General features: G+C 40.8%; 1 protein-coding gene across 1 annotated transcript in view; it reads left to right on the forward strand.

Moving 5' to 3' along the window:
* Positions 1-13,993, forward strand: part of LOC122684278 — an 831,075-nt gene that overhangs the window by 708,450 nt on the left and 108,632 nt on the right. The window contains 5 exon segments of the mRNA XM_043888282.1: positions 8,366-8,409; positions 9,555-9,597; positions 10,300-10,375; positions 12,568-12,678; positions 13,011-13,080. Coding sequence (XP_043744217.1) covers positions 8,366-8,409; positions 9,555-9,597; positions 10,300-10,375; positions 12,568-12,678; positions 13,011-13,080 — 344 coding nt within the window.

A 13,993-nucleotide genomic window follows, 5' to 3' on the forward strand; every position in this document is an offset into this window, starting at 1 on the left:
ATATGGCAGTTCTATTTCCAGTTTTTTAAGGAATCTCCACACTGTTTTCCATAGTGGCTGTACTAGTTTGCATTCCCACCAACAGTGTAAGAGGGTTCCCTTTTCTCCACACCCTCTCCAGCATTTATTGCTTGTAGTCTTTTGGATAGCAGCCATCCTGACTGGCGTGTAATGGTACCTCATTGTGGTTTTGATTTGCATTTCTCTAATAATGAGTGATGTTGAGCACCTTTTCATGTGTTTGTTAGCCATCTGTATGTCTTCTTTGGAGAAATGTCTGTTTAGTTCTTTGGCCCATTTTTTGATTGGGTCATTTATTTTTCTGGAATTGAGCTTCAGGAGTTGCTTGTATATTTTTGAGATTAATCCTTTGTCTGTTTCTTCATTTGCTATTATTTTCTCCCAATCTGACGGCTGTCTTTTCACCTTACTTATAGTTTCCTTTGTAGTGCAAAAGCTTTTAAGTTTCATTAGATCCCATTTGTTTAGTTTTGCTTTTATTTCCAATATTCTGGGAGGTGGGTCATAGAGGATCTTGCTGTGATTTATGTCAGAGAGTGTTTTGCCTATGTTCTCCTCTAGGAGTTTTATAGTTTCTGGTCTTACATTTAGATCTTTAATCCATTTTGAGTTTATTTTTGTGTATGGTGTTAGAAAGTGTTCTAGTTTCATTCTTTTACAAGTGGTTGACCAGTTTTCCCAGCACCACTTGTTAAAGAGGTTGTCTTTTTTCCATTGTATATCCTTGCCTCCTTTGTCAAAGATAAGGTGTCCATAGGTTCGTGGATTTATCTCTGGGCTTTCTATTCTGTTCCATTGATCTATATTTCTGTCTTTGTGCCAGTACCATACTGTCTTGATGACTGTGGCTTTGTAGTAGAGTCTGAAGTCAGGCAGGTTGATTCCTCCAGTTCCATTCTTCTTTCTCAAGATTACTTTGGCTATTCGAGGTTTTTTGTATTTCCATACAAATTGTGAAATTCTTTGGTCTAGTTCTGTGACAAATACCGTTGGTAGCTTGATAGGGATTGCATTGAATCTATAGATTGCTTTGGGTAGAATAGCCATTTTGACAATATTGATTCTTCCAATCCATGAACACGGTATGTTTCTCCATCTGTTTGTGTCCTCTTTGATTTCTTTCATCAGTGTTTTATAGTTTTCTATGTATAGGTCTTTTGTTTCTTTAGGTAGATATACTCCTAAGTATTTTATTCTTTTTGTTGCAATGGTGAATGGTATTGTTTCCTTAATTTCTCTTTCTGTTTTTTCATTGTTAGTATATAGGAATGCAAGGGATTTCTGTGTGTTAATTTTATATCCTGCAACTTTACTATATTCATTGATTAGTTCTAGTAATTTTCTGGTAGAGTCTTTAGGGTTTTCTATGTAGAGGATCATGTCATCTGCAAACAGTGAGAGTTTCACTTCTTCTTTTCCTATCTGGATTCCTTTTACTTCTTTTTCTGCTCTGATTGCTGTGGCCAAAACTTCCAACACTATGTTGAACAGTAGTGGTGACAGTGGGCACCCTTGTCTTGTTCCTGATTTCAGGGGGAATGCTTTCAATTTTTCACCATTGAGGGTGATGCTTGCTGTGGGTTTGTCATATATGGCTTTTATAATGTTGAGGTATGTTCCTTCTATTCCTGCTTTTTGGAGAGTTTTAATCATAAATGAGTGTTGAATTTTGTCAAAGGCTTTCTCTGCATCTATTGAGATAATCATATGGTTTTTATCTTTCAATTTGTTAATGTGGTGTATTACGTTGATTGATTTGCGGATATTGAAGAATCCTTGCATTCCTGGGATAAAGCCCACTTGGTCGTGGTGTATGATTTTTTTAATATGTTGTTGGATTCTGTTTGCTAGAATTTTGTTAAGGATTTTTGCATCTATGTTCATCAGTGATATTGGCCTGTAGTTTTCTTTTTTTGTGGCATCTTTGTCTGGTTTTGGAATTAGGGTGATGGTGGCCTCATAGAATGAGTTTGGAAGTTTACCTTCTTCTGCAATTTTCTGGAAGAGTTTGAGTAAGGTAGGTGTTAGCTCTTCTCTAAATTTTTGGTAGAATTCAGCTGTGAAGCCATCTGGTCCTGGGCTTTTGTTTGCTGGAAGATTTTTGATTACACTTTCGATTTCCTTGCCTGTGATGGGTCTGTTAAGATCTTCTATTTCTTCCTGGTTCAGTTTTGGAAAGTTATACTTTTCTAAGAATTTGTCCATTTCATCCAAGTTGTCCATTTTATTGGCATAGAGCTGCTGGTAGTAGTCTCTTATGATCCTTTGTATTTCAGTGTTGTCTGTTGTGATCTCTCCATTTTCATTTCTAATTTTGTTAATTTGGTTCTTCTCTCTTTGCTTCTTAATGAGTCTTGCTAATGGTTTGTCAATTTTGTTTATTTTTTCAAAAAACCAGCTTTTAGCTTTGTTGATTTTTGCTATGGTCTCTTTAGTTTCTTTTGCATTTATTTCTGCCCTGATTTTTAAGATTTCTTTCCTTCTGCTAACCCTGGGGTTCTTCATTTCTTCCTTCTCTAATTGCTTTAGGTGTAGAGTTAGGTTATTTATTTGGCTTTTTTCTTGTTTCTTGATGTAAGCCTGTAATGCTATGAACTTTCCCCTTAGCACTGCTTTTACAGTGTCCCATAGGTTTTGGGTTGTTGTGTTTTCATTTTCATTCATTTCTATACATATTTTGATTTCTTTTTTGATTTCTTCTATGATTTGTTGGTTATTCAGAAGTGTGTTATTTAGCCTCCATGTGTTTGAATTTTTAACAATTTTTTTCCTGTAATTGAGATCTAATCTTACTGCACTGTGGTCAGAAAAGATGACTGGAATGATTTCAATTTTTTTGAATTTTCCAAGACCAGATTTATGGCCCAGGATGTGATCTATTCTGGAGAAGGTTCCGTGTGCACTTGAGAAAAAGGTGAAGTTGATTGTTTTGGGGTGAAATGTCCTATAGATATCAAATAGGTCTAGCTGGTCCATTGTGTCATTTAAAGTTTGTGTTTCCTTGTTAATTTTCTGTGTAGTTGATCTATCCATAGTTGTGAGTGGGGTATTAAAGTCTCCCACTATTATTGTGTTACTATTAATTTCCTCTTTCATACTTGTTAGTGTTTGCCGTACATATTGCGGTGCTCCTATGTTGGGTGCATATATATTTATAATTGTTATATCTTCTTCTTGGATTGATCCTTTGATCATTATGTAGTGTCCTTCTTTGTCTCTTTTCACAGCTTTTATTTGAAAGTCTATTTTATCTGATATGAGTATTGCGACTCCTGCTTTCTTTTGGTCTCCGTTTGCATGAAATATTTTTTTCCAGCCCTTCACTTTCAGTCTGTATGTGTCTCTTGTTTTGAGGTGGGTCTCTTGTAGACAGCATATATAGGGGTCTTGTTTTTGTATCCATTCAGCCAATCTTTGTCTTTTGGTTGGGGCATTCAACCCATTTACATTTAAGGTAATTATTGATAGGTGTGGTCCCGTTGCCATTTACTTTGTTGTTTTGGGTTCACGTTTATACAACCTTTCTGCATTTCCTGTCTAGAGAAGATCCTTTAGCATTTGTTGAAGAGCTGGTTTGGTAGTGCTGAATTCTCTCAGCTTTTGCTTATCTGTAAAGCTTTTGAGTTCTCCTTCATATCTGAATGAGATCCTTGCTGGATACAGTAATCTAGGTTGTAGGTTATTCTCTTTCATTACTTTCAGGACGTCCTGCCATTCCCTTCTGGCCTGGAGGGTTTCTATTGATAGATCAGCTGTTATCCTTATGGGAATCCCTTTGTGTGTTATTTGTTGTTTTTCCCTTGCTGCTTTTAATATTTGTTCTTTGTGTTTGATCTTTGTTAGTTTGATTAATATGTGTCTTGGGGTGTTTCGCCTTGGGTTTATCCTGTTTGGAACTCTCTGGGTTTCTTGGACTTGGGTGGCTATTTCCTTCCCCATTTTAGGGAAGTTTTCAGCTATTATCTCCTCGAGTATTTTCTCATGGCCTTTCTTTTTGTCTTCTTCTTCTGGAACTCCTATGATTCGAATGTTGGGGCGTTTCACATTGTCCCAGAGGTCCCTGAGGTTGTCCTCATTTCTTTTGATCCTTTTTTCTTTTTTCCTCTCTGCTTCATTTATTTCCACCATTTTATCTTCTATCTCACTTATCCTATCTTCTGCCTCCGTTATTCTACTCTTGGTTCCCTCCAAAGTGTTTTTGATCTCATTCATTGCATTATTCATTTTTAATTGACTCTTTTTTATTTCTTCTAGGTCTTTATTAAACAATTCTTGTATCTTTTCAATCTTTGTTTCCAGGCTATTTATCTGTAACTCCATTTTGTTTTCAAGATTTTGGATCATTTTTATTATCATTATTCTAAATTCTTTTTCAGGTAGATTCCCTATCTCCTCCTCTTTTGTTTGACTTGGTGGGCATTTTTCTTGTTCCTTTACCTGTTGGGTATTTCTTTGCCTTTTCATCTTGTTTAGATTGCTGTGTCTGGAGTGGACTTTCTGTATTCTGGAGGTCTGTGGTTCCTTTTTATTGTGGAGGATTTACCCAGTGGGTGGGGTTGGACGTTTGGCTTGTCAAGGTTTCCTGGTTAGGGAAGCTTGCGTCAGTGTACTGGTGCGTGGAACTTGATTTCTTCTCTTTGGAGAGCAATGGAGTGCCCAGTAATGAGTTTTGAGTTGGGTCTATGTGTTAGGTGTGACCTTGGGTAGCCTGTATGTTGACATTCAGGGCTATGTTCCTGTGTTGCTGGAGAATTTGCGTGGTATGTCTTGCTCTAAAACTTATTGGCTCTTGGGTGGTGGTTGGTTTCAGTGTAGGTATGGAGGCTTTTGGACGGTCACTTATCACTTCAAGTTCCATGTAGTCAGGAGTTTTCTGGTGTTCTCAGGTTTTGGGCTTAAGTTTCCTGCCTCTGGATTTCAGTTTTATTCTTCCTGTAGTCTCAGGACTTCTCCAACTATACAGCTCTGATAATTAAACTTCTAGGTTAATGGCGAAAAGATTCTCCCCCGTTAGGGACACCCAGAGAGGTTCACAGAGTTACATGAACAGGAGAAAAGGGAGGAGGGAGATAGAGATGAGTAGGAGGAGAAAAAGGGGGACTCAAGAGGAGAGAGACAGATCTACGCAGCTGTCTGTTCCCAGAGTGTTCTCGTATCTCAGACACCTACAAGGATTCACAGAATTGGATGGGGAAGAGAAGGGGAAAAGAGGAAATAGAGGTGTTCTGAGGTAGAAAACAGAGAGTCAAGATTGGGAGGGAATAATCTTCGGTTTTAAGATAGGGCTTCTCTTTTTTTTTTTTTTTTTGTAAGGTTATAGTGTAGTGAAGATGAAAATGAAGAGTAGTAGAGGAGTACTAGAGGACTTTAAAAGAAATAAGAGAAAAAGAAAAATAGAAAATAGAAGAGAAAAAGGAAAGAAAAAAAAAAGAAGAAAAAGGAGAAGAAAAAAAAAGAAAAAGAAAAAAAAAAAAAAAGAAAGAAAAAAAAAAAATTTTTTTTTCCCCTAATTAAAAAAATCGTAAAAATCTATGAAAATGAAAGTTAAGGAGTAATGGGGGAGTAATAGGGAATTTTAAAGGAAAATAAAAGAGAAAAAATAAAAAAAAATATATAAAAAGAAAAAAAAATTTTTTTTTTTTTCCTTACTTAGAAAAAACAGAAAAATAAAAAAAAAAGTAAAAATATGTCTAGGAATTTCTCTGGAGCTGTTGCGGTCAGTGTGGGTTCGGCTCAGTTTCAGATAGCTCCTCGTTCCAGCTTGCACTTCTCGATATCTACAGGGCCCTTCCAGTGAAGTCGGTGTTTTCTTCAGGGATTTTAATCTGTTGCACCAGTCCCTTCTGAAGCGGTTCCCTTTGTTTATTTGGCTTCTGTTTGCCGGTCTCTTCAGAGGCTCATTTCCGCCCTGACACAGGCGGCCGGAGGCGGACTCTTATTCAGGTAGCTAGTTCCGTTGCGCTGCTGGGAGGGGCTGACGCTGCGGGGCGGGGCTGGCGCTGCGGGGCGGGGCTGACGCTGCGGGGAGGGGCTGGCCCTGCGGGGGCGGGGCTGACGCTGCGGGGAGGGGCTGGCCCTGCGGGGGCGGGGCTGACGCTGCGGGGAGGGGCTGGCCCTGCGGGGGCGGGCTGGCGCTGCCGGAAGGGGCTGACGCTGCTTTCTCCGTCTGCGCTGCTCAGGCTCCCGGCTGTTCTATATGGAGCGCGCCCCGCGCTGCGCGAGGTTCCAGCCCTCGGGTGTTACACAAAAGCGCGGAAGGAAAAGCTGCGCCTGCTCTCTGTGCCTTCCCCGTCAGAGCGGTCCAGGCAGCCAGGGGCTTGGTGGGCGCGCTATCCCCAGGTGTGGCGCACCCACTCCCTTCCGCGGACCCAGTCTCAGTTTCCGCTGGCGCCAGGCGGGTGCGCGCGCCTTCCGCCCTCCGCGTCCCCAGCCCCAGTCCCCGCCCCGCGCTGGTCGGGTGCCTGCGCCCTGTGTCTCGCCGCGACCTTCCCCTCCCCCCTGCCTCCTGCCTCCGGCGGGGCTGGGCCGGTCCGCAGCCTGCGAGCTCTTCTCGGGACTTTCCCCGTCCCTTTGTTCTGCGAACGGCCGGCAGTGTGTTCCGGCCGGTCAATTTTCTCTCTCTCCTTTGGTCTCCCACAGTTCAAGTTGGCACCTCACAGAAGCTCCCCCCGATTGTCCTCAGGGCACTCAGGCCCGGACCCTAGCCCAAGCAAGGCCGCCTAAGACTCCCTTCCCGGGACGGGTCTCCGTCCTTAGCTCTTTTGTCTCACTTTTTATCTTTTATATTTTGTCCTACCTCCTTTCGAAGACAATGGTCTGCTTTTCTGGGCGCCTGATGACCTCAGCTAGCGATCAGAAGTTGTTTTGTGAAGTTTGCTCTGCATTCGGTTATTCTTTTGATGAATTTGTAGGAGAGAAAGTGGTCTCCCGGTCCTACTCCTCCGCCATCTTGGCTCCTCCCCCCGGTAAGTGGTTTTATCCCTTGCTTTATTACTAAGGCCCGAGTATGTTATATAACTTCTTTGTGTTCTGTCATTGTCAGAAGGAGAAAATGGTTTTCTTCCATCCACCTTTGGAAGAAGTGATGACAGGAAAGGAACAAGCCTAATTAAAATGATAGAACTTTTACATACACTGTTACCAATGTTGTATTTAAAAGTGCACTAAAGAATCTATATTTGGGGGCAGGTTTTTAGGGGAAGAGTCTTTTCTTAAAAGTCTTGCTACTTCATTCAGCATGACCTTTTAGAAGGCATTGGTCTACCTTGCTATATGCTGACCCTGGAACTGGCCATAATTCTAATTTTTTTCTTGCTTGTGAGACTTTCTAAACTGAGAGATTACACTCTTTATTGTCTTTTTGTTTGACTTAGCACTGAAACCGCTTATTCGTGTATTGTTCATTAATTTAACGATAGCCATTGAAAAGCTGGTAAATACTTCAAGCTAGCTAAATACAGACTGTATTTACAGGCTCGAAAAGCTAATGGGAAATGGCAGTTTCCTGTGAAGCATGAATAACGCTGAAGAGAACTGTAGTCACAGTGGGTCAGGAGTATGAGTAGGCAGTGCAGTATGGCAATTATGTATATAAATAAGTTAATTCAAAATGAGAGCAATCTCATTCCAGCTCTAGACTTCCTGATCAAATAAACTTGGGAAATGAATTGCCTAATTTAGGCATTTGCTATTGGTGCCACTTAAGCAATTTTCCAAGTAGTTAAAGTAAGAATCATGTGTATTGGAAAGTCTCTGTTTTAGTGGCCATTTTAACCAATATTTCAGTGGTGTTTCCATTAAAAGTATGATCCAATTTACAGTATGTCCATTTCCTGCATGAACCACTTTATTTTTTTAAGAGTTTTATTGAAGTACAGTTGATTTGTAGTGTGTTCATTTCTGCTGTACAGCGAAGTGACTCAGTTAAACATAAATATTCCTTTTCACATTCTTGTCCATTATGCTTTATCACAAGATACTGTGAACCATTTTATTTAAATAACTCTACATGTCTCACTTTACGGTGAGTTGTGTAAGAGAAGTATTACTGATAGTTTTCTACATATAATAGAAACCCTTTTCCCGAACTCTTCTGTTTCAGCCATAAAATGCTCACATATCTATTTTGTTTATGCAGAATTTTAGTATCAGGTCATATGATTCCCAATCAGTGAGGAATTGCCCAAATTTTTAGATATTAGTGAGAAATGGGCCTGACAGTTTAGCTTCAGGGGCCTGTGTTGGTATCATGGTTTGAGAAGAGAACCATGGGACCTGAAATATTTGTTTTAAATATTGCAAATATACCAGTAAAATCATGACAGGTCACGTTCTTGTTTTTTAGGACTTAAATGAATTTAAGGAGGTGACAACATGTGTTTTCCCCAGGTAAGCTTTCCTTGAGGATTTGCCTTTGGTTTAAAACAGCCATCTGGGCATCCATAATTACACAAAGGTATACAGTAATTTATTAAAACCATTAGATCATGGTCACAATTCAGTTTTCATAAGCTGGAAAATGGCTTAATAGCTCCACCTTGCTGATGGTTTGCTTTTATAAATGTTGATGATGTTTGTTGTTAAAATGTAAAAATCAGAATTTGACCCAAGGATGAAAATGGACAGCAGCTGCTTTTTTTCTCATCCTGCCTCCCACTGTCTGAGGGACCTGTGAGGTCTGCTTGAGTTGGCGCTTACCTGCCTTGTCTGTTGGGTGAACCTTGTCACAGTGAAGCATCCAGTTGAGGGTATTCAGTTGAGTATTGAAGACGGTTGAATATATAGTTGGATAGAGTTGGATATGTTGAGAGTAGTATTCTGTCATCGGTCAAAAACTGTCTGGCTAGAGAACTTTTTCTCAACTTTGTCAGTGCCTTAGCCTGTTGGTGTTGTCCATGGTTAGTATGGTGTGTTCTGATAGATCCCACGTCAGCCGCATGGAGCCCTCAGAGCAAGAGTCTGTATCCGAGGACCTGTCTGCAGAGGACTTGGAGCAGTTGCTCTTTCAGCCAGACTGTTTCTGCCCAATTATCTGCAGTTACTCATATTTATGTGAGAGGAAATAGTATTTTCATACGAGTGTGTGTGTGTGTGTCTCTTTTTTTTTCTATTGCAATCTCTGAAGCAGAGTAGTGAGAAATAACAGTTGTGTGAGACTGCAAATGCAGGTTTTGACCCTCTAGGATACTATATGGTACAGATCTGGATAGTGGTAGGAGAGGATGAGAGCTTGGGAGCATCAGCCCTGCAGCAGTGTTTGAGCCACGTGCAAACACATGAGGATGTTTGACTTACCCCGATGTCAGTGTGAGCCCGCGCCCTCTGGAACTTCTGTTCCAGAAGTGGCTGTGGGCTTCCCCGCAGCCTTGTGATGAAGTGCCCGGATGAGGGGACCTCATCCACAGTCCGACGTGGTGGAGATGCGGATGACTGATGTGCCTAATGCCCCCGTCCACTATTACTCATTGGAGTAAAGTACATTTTGAACATTGCTGTCCATTGTTTACCTTTTTAAAAAATTCTTCTGTTTTTAGGCTCTTGGATACAAAATTGATGGCCAGCACACAACCTTTTAAGGTATTTTAAAAATCAGAATTATTATTGATAAATTACAGTTTGAAATTTTCCAGATTGCTGCTTACAGCTTTAGAATTCTGGTCAATTAATGAATGTCATTTTCCAATACACCTTCCCCTTAACCACCTTTTGTTCTCTGAAAAAACAAAAAAGATAAAAAAGAAATTGAGGAAAAGACTAGAAATAAATACATCAAATGTCAATAGCAGTTGTCTTTGGGTAGTGGAATTGTGAGGGTTTTTTCCTTCTGAATGTAAATTTTTAATGTTAAAACATATAATGAATTTTTGAATAGATTACAGATGCATACACTCTTTCCTTTTCCTTATTTTACATATTTTGGGTATATAGTCTAATCAAGAGAATTCAGGTAAAAATATAATCATTTGCTTCTTTCTGAAGTGACTTTATATGGCTGAGTGAAATGAATGCCAGAACAGTATAGCTTTCTGGCCAAAGGTCTGTAGATACTTAACACATCTATAAAAACTTTTCATGTGGCTGTACTTTCCATATGGTGGAAATTAAACTTGTGGTTTCTCTCTTATATTGAGAAGAAGGACTCCTGTGTTTCTTTAAAGAACACAAGGGGGCAGTACTAGGTACTTTTTTTTTTTTTTTTTGGTCCTGATTGTTCATGAATCTCTAGTAAATGTTGCTCTGAGACGATGACAGCTCCTCCCTGTGTTTCCTGGTTTGCAGGATATCATTAACAACACATCCCTTGCAGAATTGGAAAAGCGGTTAAAAGAGACACCTTTCAACCCTCCTAAAGTTGGTAAGAATATAAATGATCGTAGAAAGCTCCACACTCTCAATGATAATTATGGATGTCTATTATGGAAGAAAGGTAAAACTATTCTAGAAACTAAATAAATTGTACATTTATAAATTTTGGCTGAATTAACTTGCTCATACCCTTGGTTGAGTTGCTGTTTTCTAAATAAAGATGGTCTTCTAATCCTAACTCTACCTTGCACGGGTAGGATTGGGTAGCCTGTTTATTAAGAAGTTTAGCAATGGCATCTTCAGGACTTTTTGTTTCTTAATCTTGGAATTGTCCCCAGACTTTATGGGTCTTCCTTTTGGTTTAAGCGAAGACAAAGAGCTGGTGATTAATTGTCAGGGGTAGAGTGAAAATATACTTTTTGTCTCAGGAAAGCCCAAGAACTGGGTTTACAGATGAGGAAGGAGGGGGCTTCACCTCTGCCTCTTTCAGAGGTAGCTTAGGCACTGGACAGCAGTGGTGAGGAAAACCAGAGAAGGGAGGGACGTTTCTCCGGGGTGGAAATGTTTGCCCTATCTGGCCATGGTTCCACCCATGTGTTTTGGTGAAACTTCCAGGTGTTAGTTACTTCCTTGGTTCCTGTTGATCTTAGTCATGCTGCTGGTATTGTAATTAACATCCCATTAGATGTAGCCTGCAGCTTCCTGAGAAATTGATAACAGGGCTAATGGCTCAGAAATTGACAATGGAAGGTCCTAAAGCAGCCAGGAATACAGTTATTTGCTTCCCTTTCTGGAATAGTCCAAAAAAGGAATTAAGAAAAGGGTGGGGGGAGAAAACCTAGACCTTTCCTCTAATAATATAATGGGCAGTATAATGGAAATAATTGATTTTGGAAATAAGTGTCTCAGCTGGTAGTAGAATAGAGGCCATGACTTAGTTGGCTATCACATTAAAAGAGTTTTTTTTTTTTAAGCTTAAAATCTAATATTCGATACTTACTGAGGTTAAAGAATTCTTGCTTAAAGAGCATTGTATTGATATAAAAACAATTATAGCTTTTTCATTGTTAATTTCCACTCATGCTTTTGATTCTGTTGTAACATTTTTGATACTCACTTACAAAATGGTTCTAGGAAATAACTATTTATGAATTACCATTTTATCCCGTTATTTCTACATAATATTCCAGTAAGGAGAGTTTAGTCTAAAGCAGGTTCAGCAAACCTCATTCTCTCAGCATCTGTGAATATCATTGTGACCAGAGAGGCATGTCATAAAACTGTCTCTCCCATGAAGATGTGCCGTGTTTGCAAGGGCAGCATTACAGCAAATTCTGATCTGTTTTTGGACTTGGTTGTGCTTTCCATCTTTGTATCTGTGAGCTCGGAGACATAGTGAAGGACACTATTGACTTGAACTGCCAACCTTGATGGGAATCTTTGGCTTTTGGGGAGGGTGAGCTGGAGTATTGTCAGATAACAATTACAGAGTGTTTACCATGTACCAAACGTGGCATGAGAGCTTTACTTAAGTGAGCTCATTTGATCCTCACAAAAGCCTCACAAGGGGGCTCTGATTGTCATTGCCCTTCTACCATGGTAGAGGCCCGGAGGGGGCAACGTGTCCCAAGATCACACAGCAGCTAAGTGATAGAGCAGAGATTCAAACTCAGACGGTGGACACTGGGGGCCATGCTCTTAGCCATTGCTCTGAGGTCCCCAGCCTCCAGGATCTAATGCCTGATGACCTGGGGTGGTGCTGATTTAATAATAATAGAAATAAAGTGCACAATAAATGTAACATGCCTGAATCATCCCCAAACCACCTTCACCCCCATGGAAAATTTGTCTTTCACAAAACTGGTCCCTGGTGCCAAAAAGATTGGGGACAACTGCTCTGAAATACCCCTTGCGTCCCAATCAGAGGAGGAGTCATGGTCACAAGAGTGAGTTATGCATGGTTGTAAATAGCATCCAACAGCATGCAGTTGGGAGGCCTGGGGCTGAGTCTTTGATAATGTAACCAAGACACTTCTCTAGTCCAGACCAAAGCCCTCATTTTCAGTGACTCTGTTATCTCAAGGTCTTGTGTGGAGAGAATTAAGAAGGAGATAGCTTTCTTTCTGCTTATTTAGGGTGTTTCTGCCGCACAGACATCTGGGTTTGGCAGGGCAGCATGCTTACCAGTCTTCATGATTTGTGATGACCTTGGGAAGACTGTGTTTTCTTTTTTCTCTTTAGAAAGTGCAGAAGGCTTTCCGAGTTACGACACGGCTTCTGAGCAGCTCCACGAGGCCGGCTATGATGCTTATATTACAGGACTGTGTTTCATCTCCATGGCCAACTACCTAGGTACACGCTGTACCTGCCTCTGTCAACACACCATGGTCCGGAGGGGACTCTTCCCTGTCTACCCTTTCCCTGGGATCCACTCAACCAATAGAAAGTGGGAGGGTTTTGAGGGAGGAGGGGGAGGGGGCTGGGTGGGGGTTGGGGAGTGCACAGGAGGAACCATCAAATGCTTACCTGGGGTTGTGGTACTCGGTCCACATGAGCACTTATTTTACCCTTGCGGAACCGTACTGTTGATTTCAAGATATTTTTTTCCTTTTTCTTTTCAAGATATTTTTTTCAGGCTTTGTCTCCTTGACTGTTTGTGATACTCTGTTTCTTTTCTTCATTAGGTTCTTTTCTTGGTCCTCCAAAGAGTCATGTATCTGCCAGATCAAAACTCATCGAACCTTTTTTTAACAAGTAAGTAATCAGAGTCCCAGGGCCCCAGCCTCCTCTCTTGGTGGAAAAGCCCAGTATCTGGGATGTTGGTGAGGGGTGACTGGGAGCTCTTGGGCATTTTTAGATAAGATATTCCTCATCTCTGGTGACTCAGATGTTTTTTGAAAAATAGAAGTTGACCTTTTCAAAAAGAATGTATTCAATATATTGGCTAAAAAAAATTAGAAAACATTATGAAAGGTAGCACATCTCTTCCAAGACAAAGGACTGACGGCTTCAGAGTTTAAATGTCCCACGAGGGAGACTCTGTGTATGTGTCTGTGTACACAGTCAGACCTATCTAACCCCAACAGGCTTTACAAGTGAGATTATTCTTCATGCTTACATTATTACCTAACTAAATAACGTCCTTTCTGTGAAGATGTTGGTTACACAAATGACTTCTGAGATAACCTGTGGAGCAGTTTTGATGGTCATTGCATCCCAAACCCTCATCTGAATGGATCCGGTGAAGTTGCACCTTCACCGTCGGAGGAAGTCAGTGTGATTGTAGGGAAACGTCTGCTTTCAGAGCATTTCCAAAGAATCTCTAGATTGTCACTTCAAAGCGAGGCTGGCGCTTTCTTGGCACAGTTGAGACTAAAGTTGTGAATGTGATCATCAAGCTGGCCACAGCCTGGCTTTGTGCCAGGGCCCCAGGCCTTCGTCTCTACCCCGGCTCTCTCCGCAGGGCTGGTTCTGGGAGGCTTAGGTGAGCCAGACAGAAGTGGGCAGCCCACATCACTCACCATTTCTGAGAGAGCCATTTCAGGGTCGGCTTGGTGACGTCATTTCCTTATATTGTGTGCGGCATTTTACATGTCTATTAGTGCTTTCCCAAGTAAGAATGCCGTCTCCTCCGGAGTTTATAAATTCTGGTATCACAGTGCTTGTT

The sequence above is a fragment of the Cervus elaphus genome, chromosome 26 (genome assembly GCF_910594005.1).
Source record: "Cervus elaphus chromosome 26, mCerEla1.1, whole genome shotgun sequence".
Taxonomy (NCBI): domain Eukaryota; kingdom Metazoa; phylum Chordata; class Mammalia; order Artiodactyla; family Cervidae; genus Cervus; species Cervus elaphus.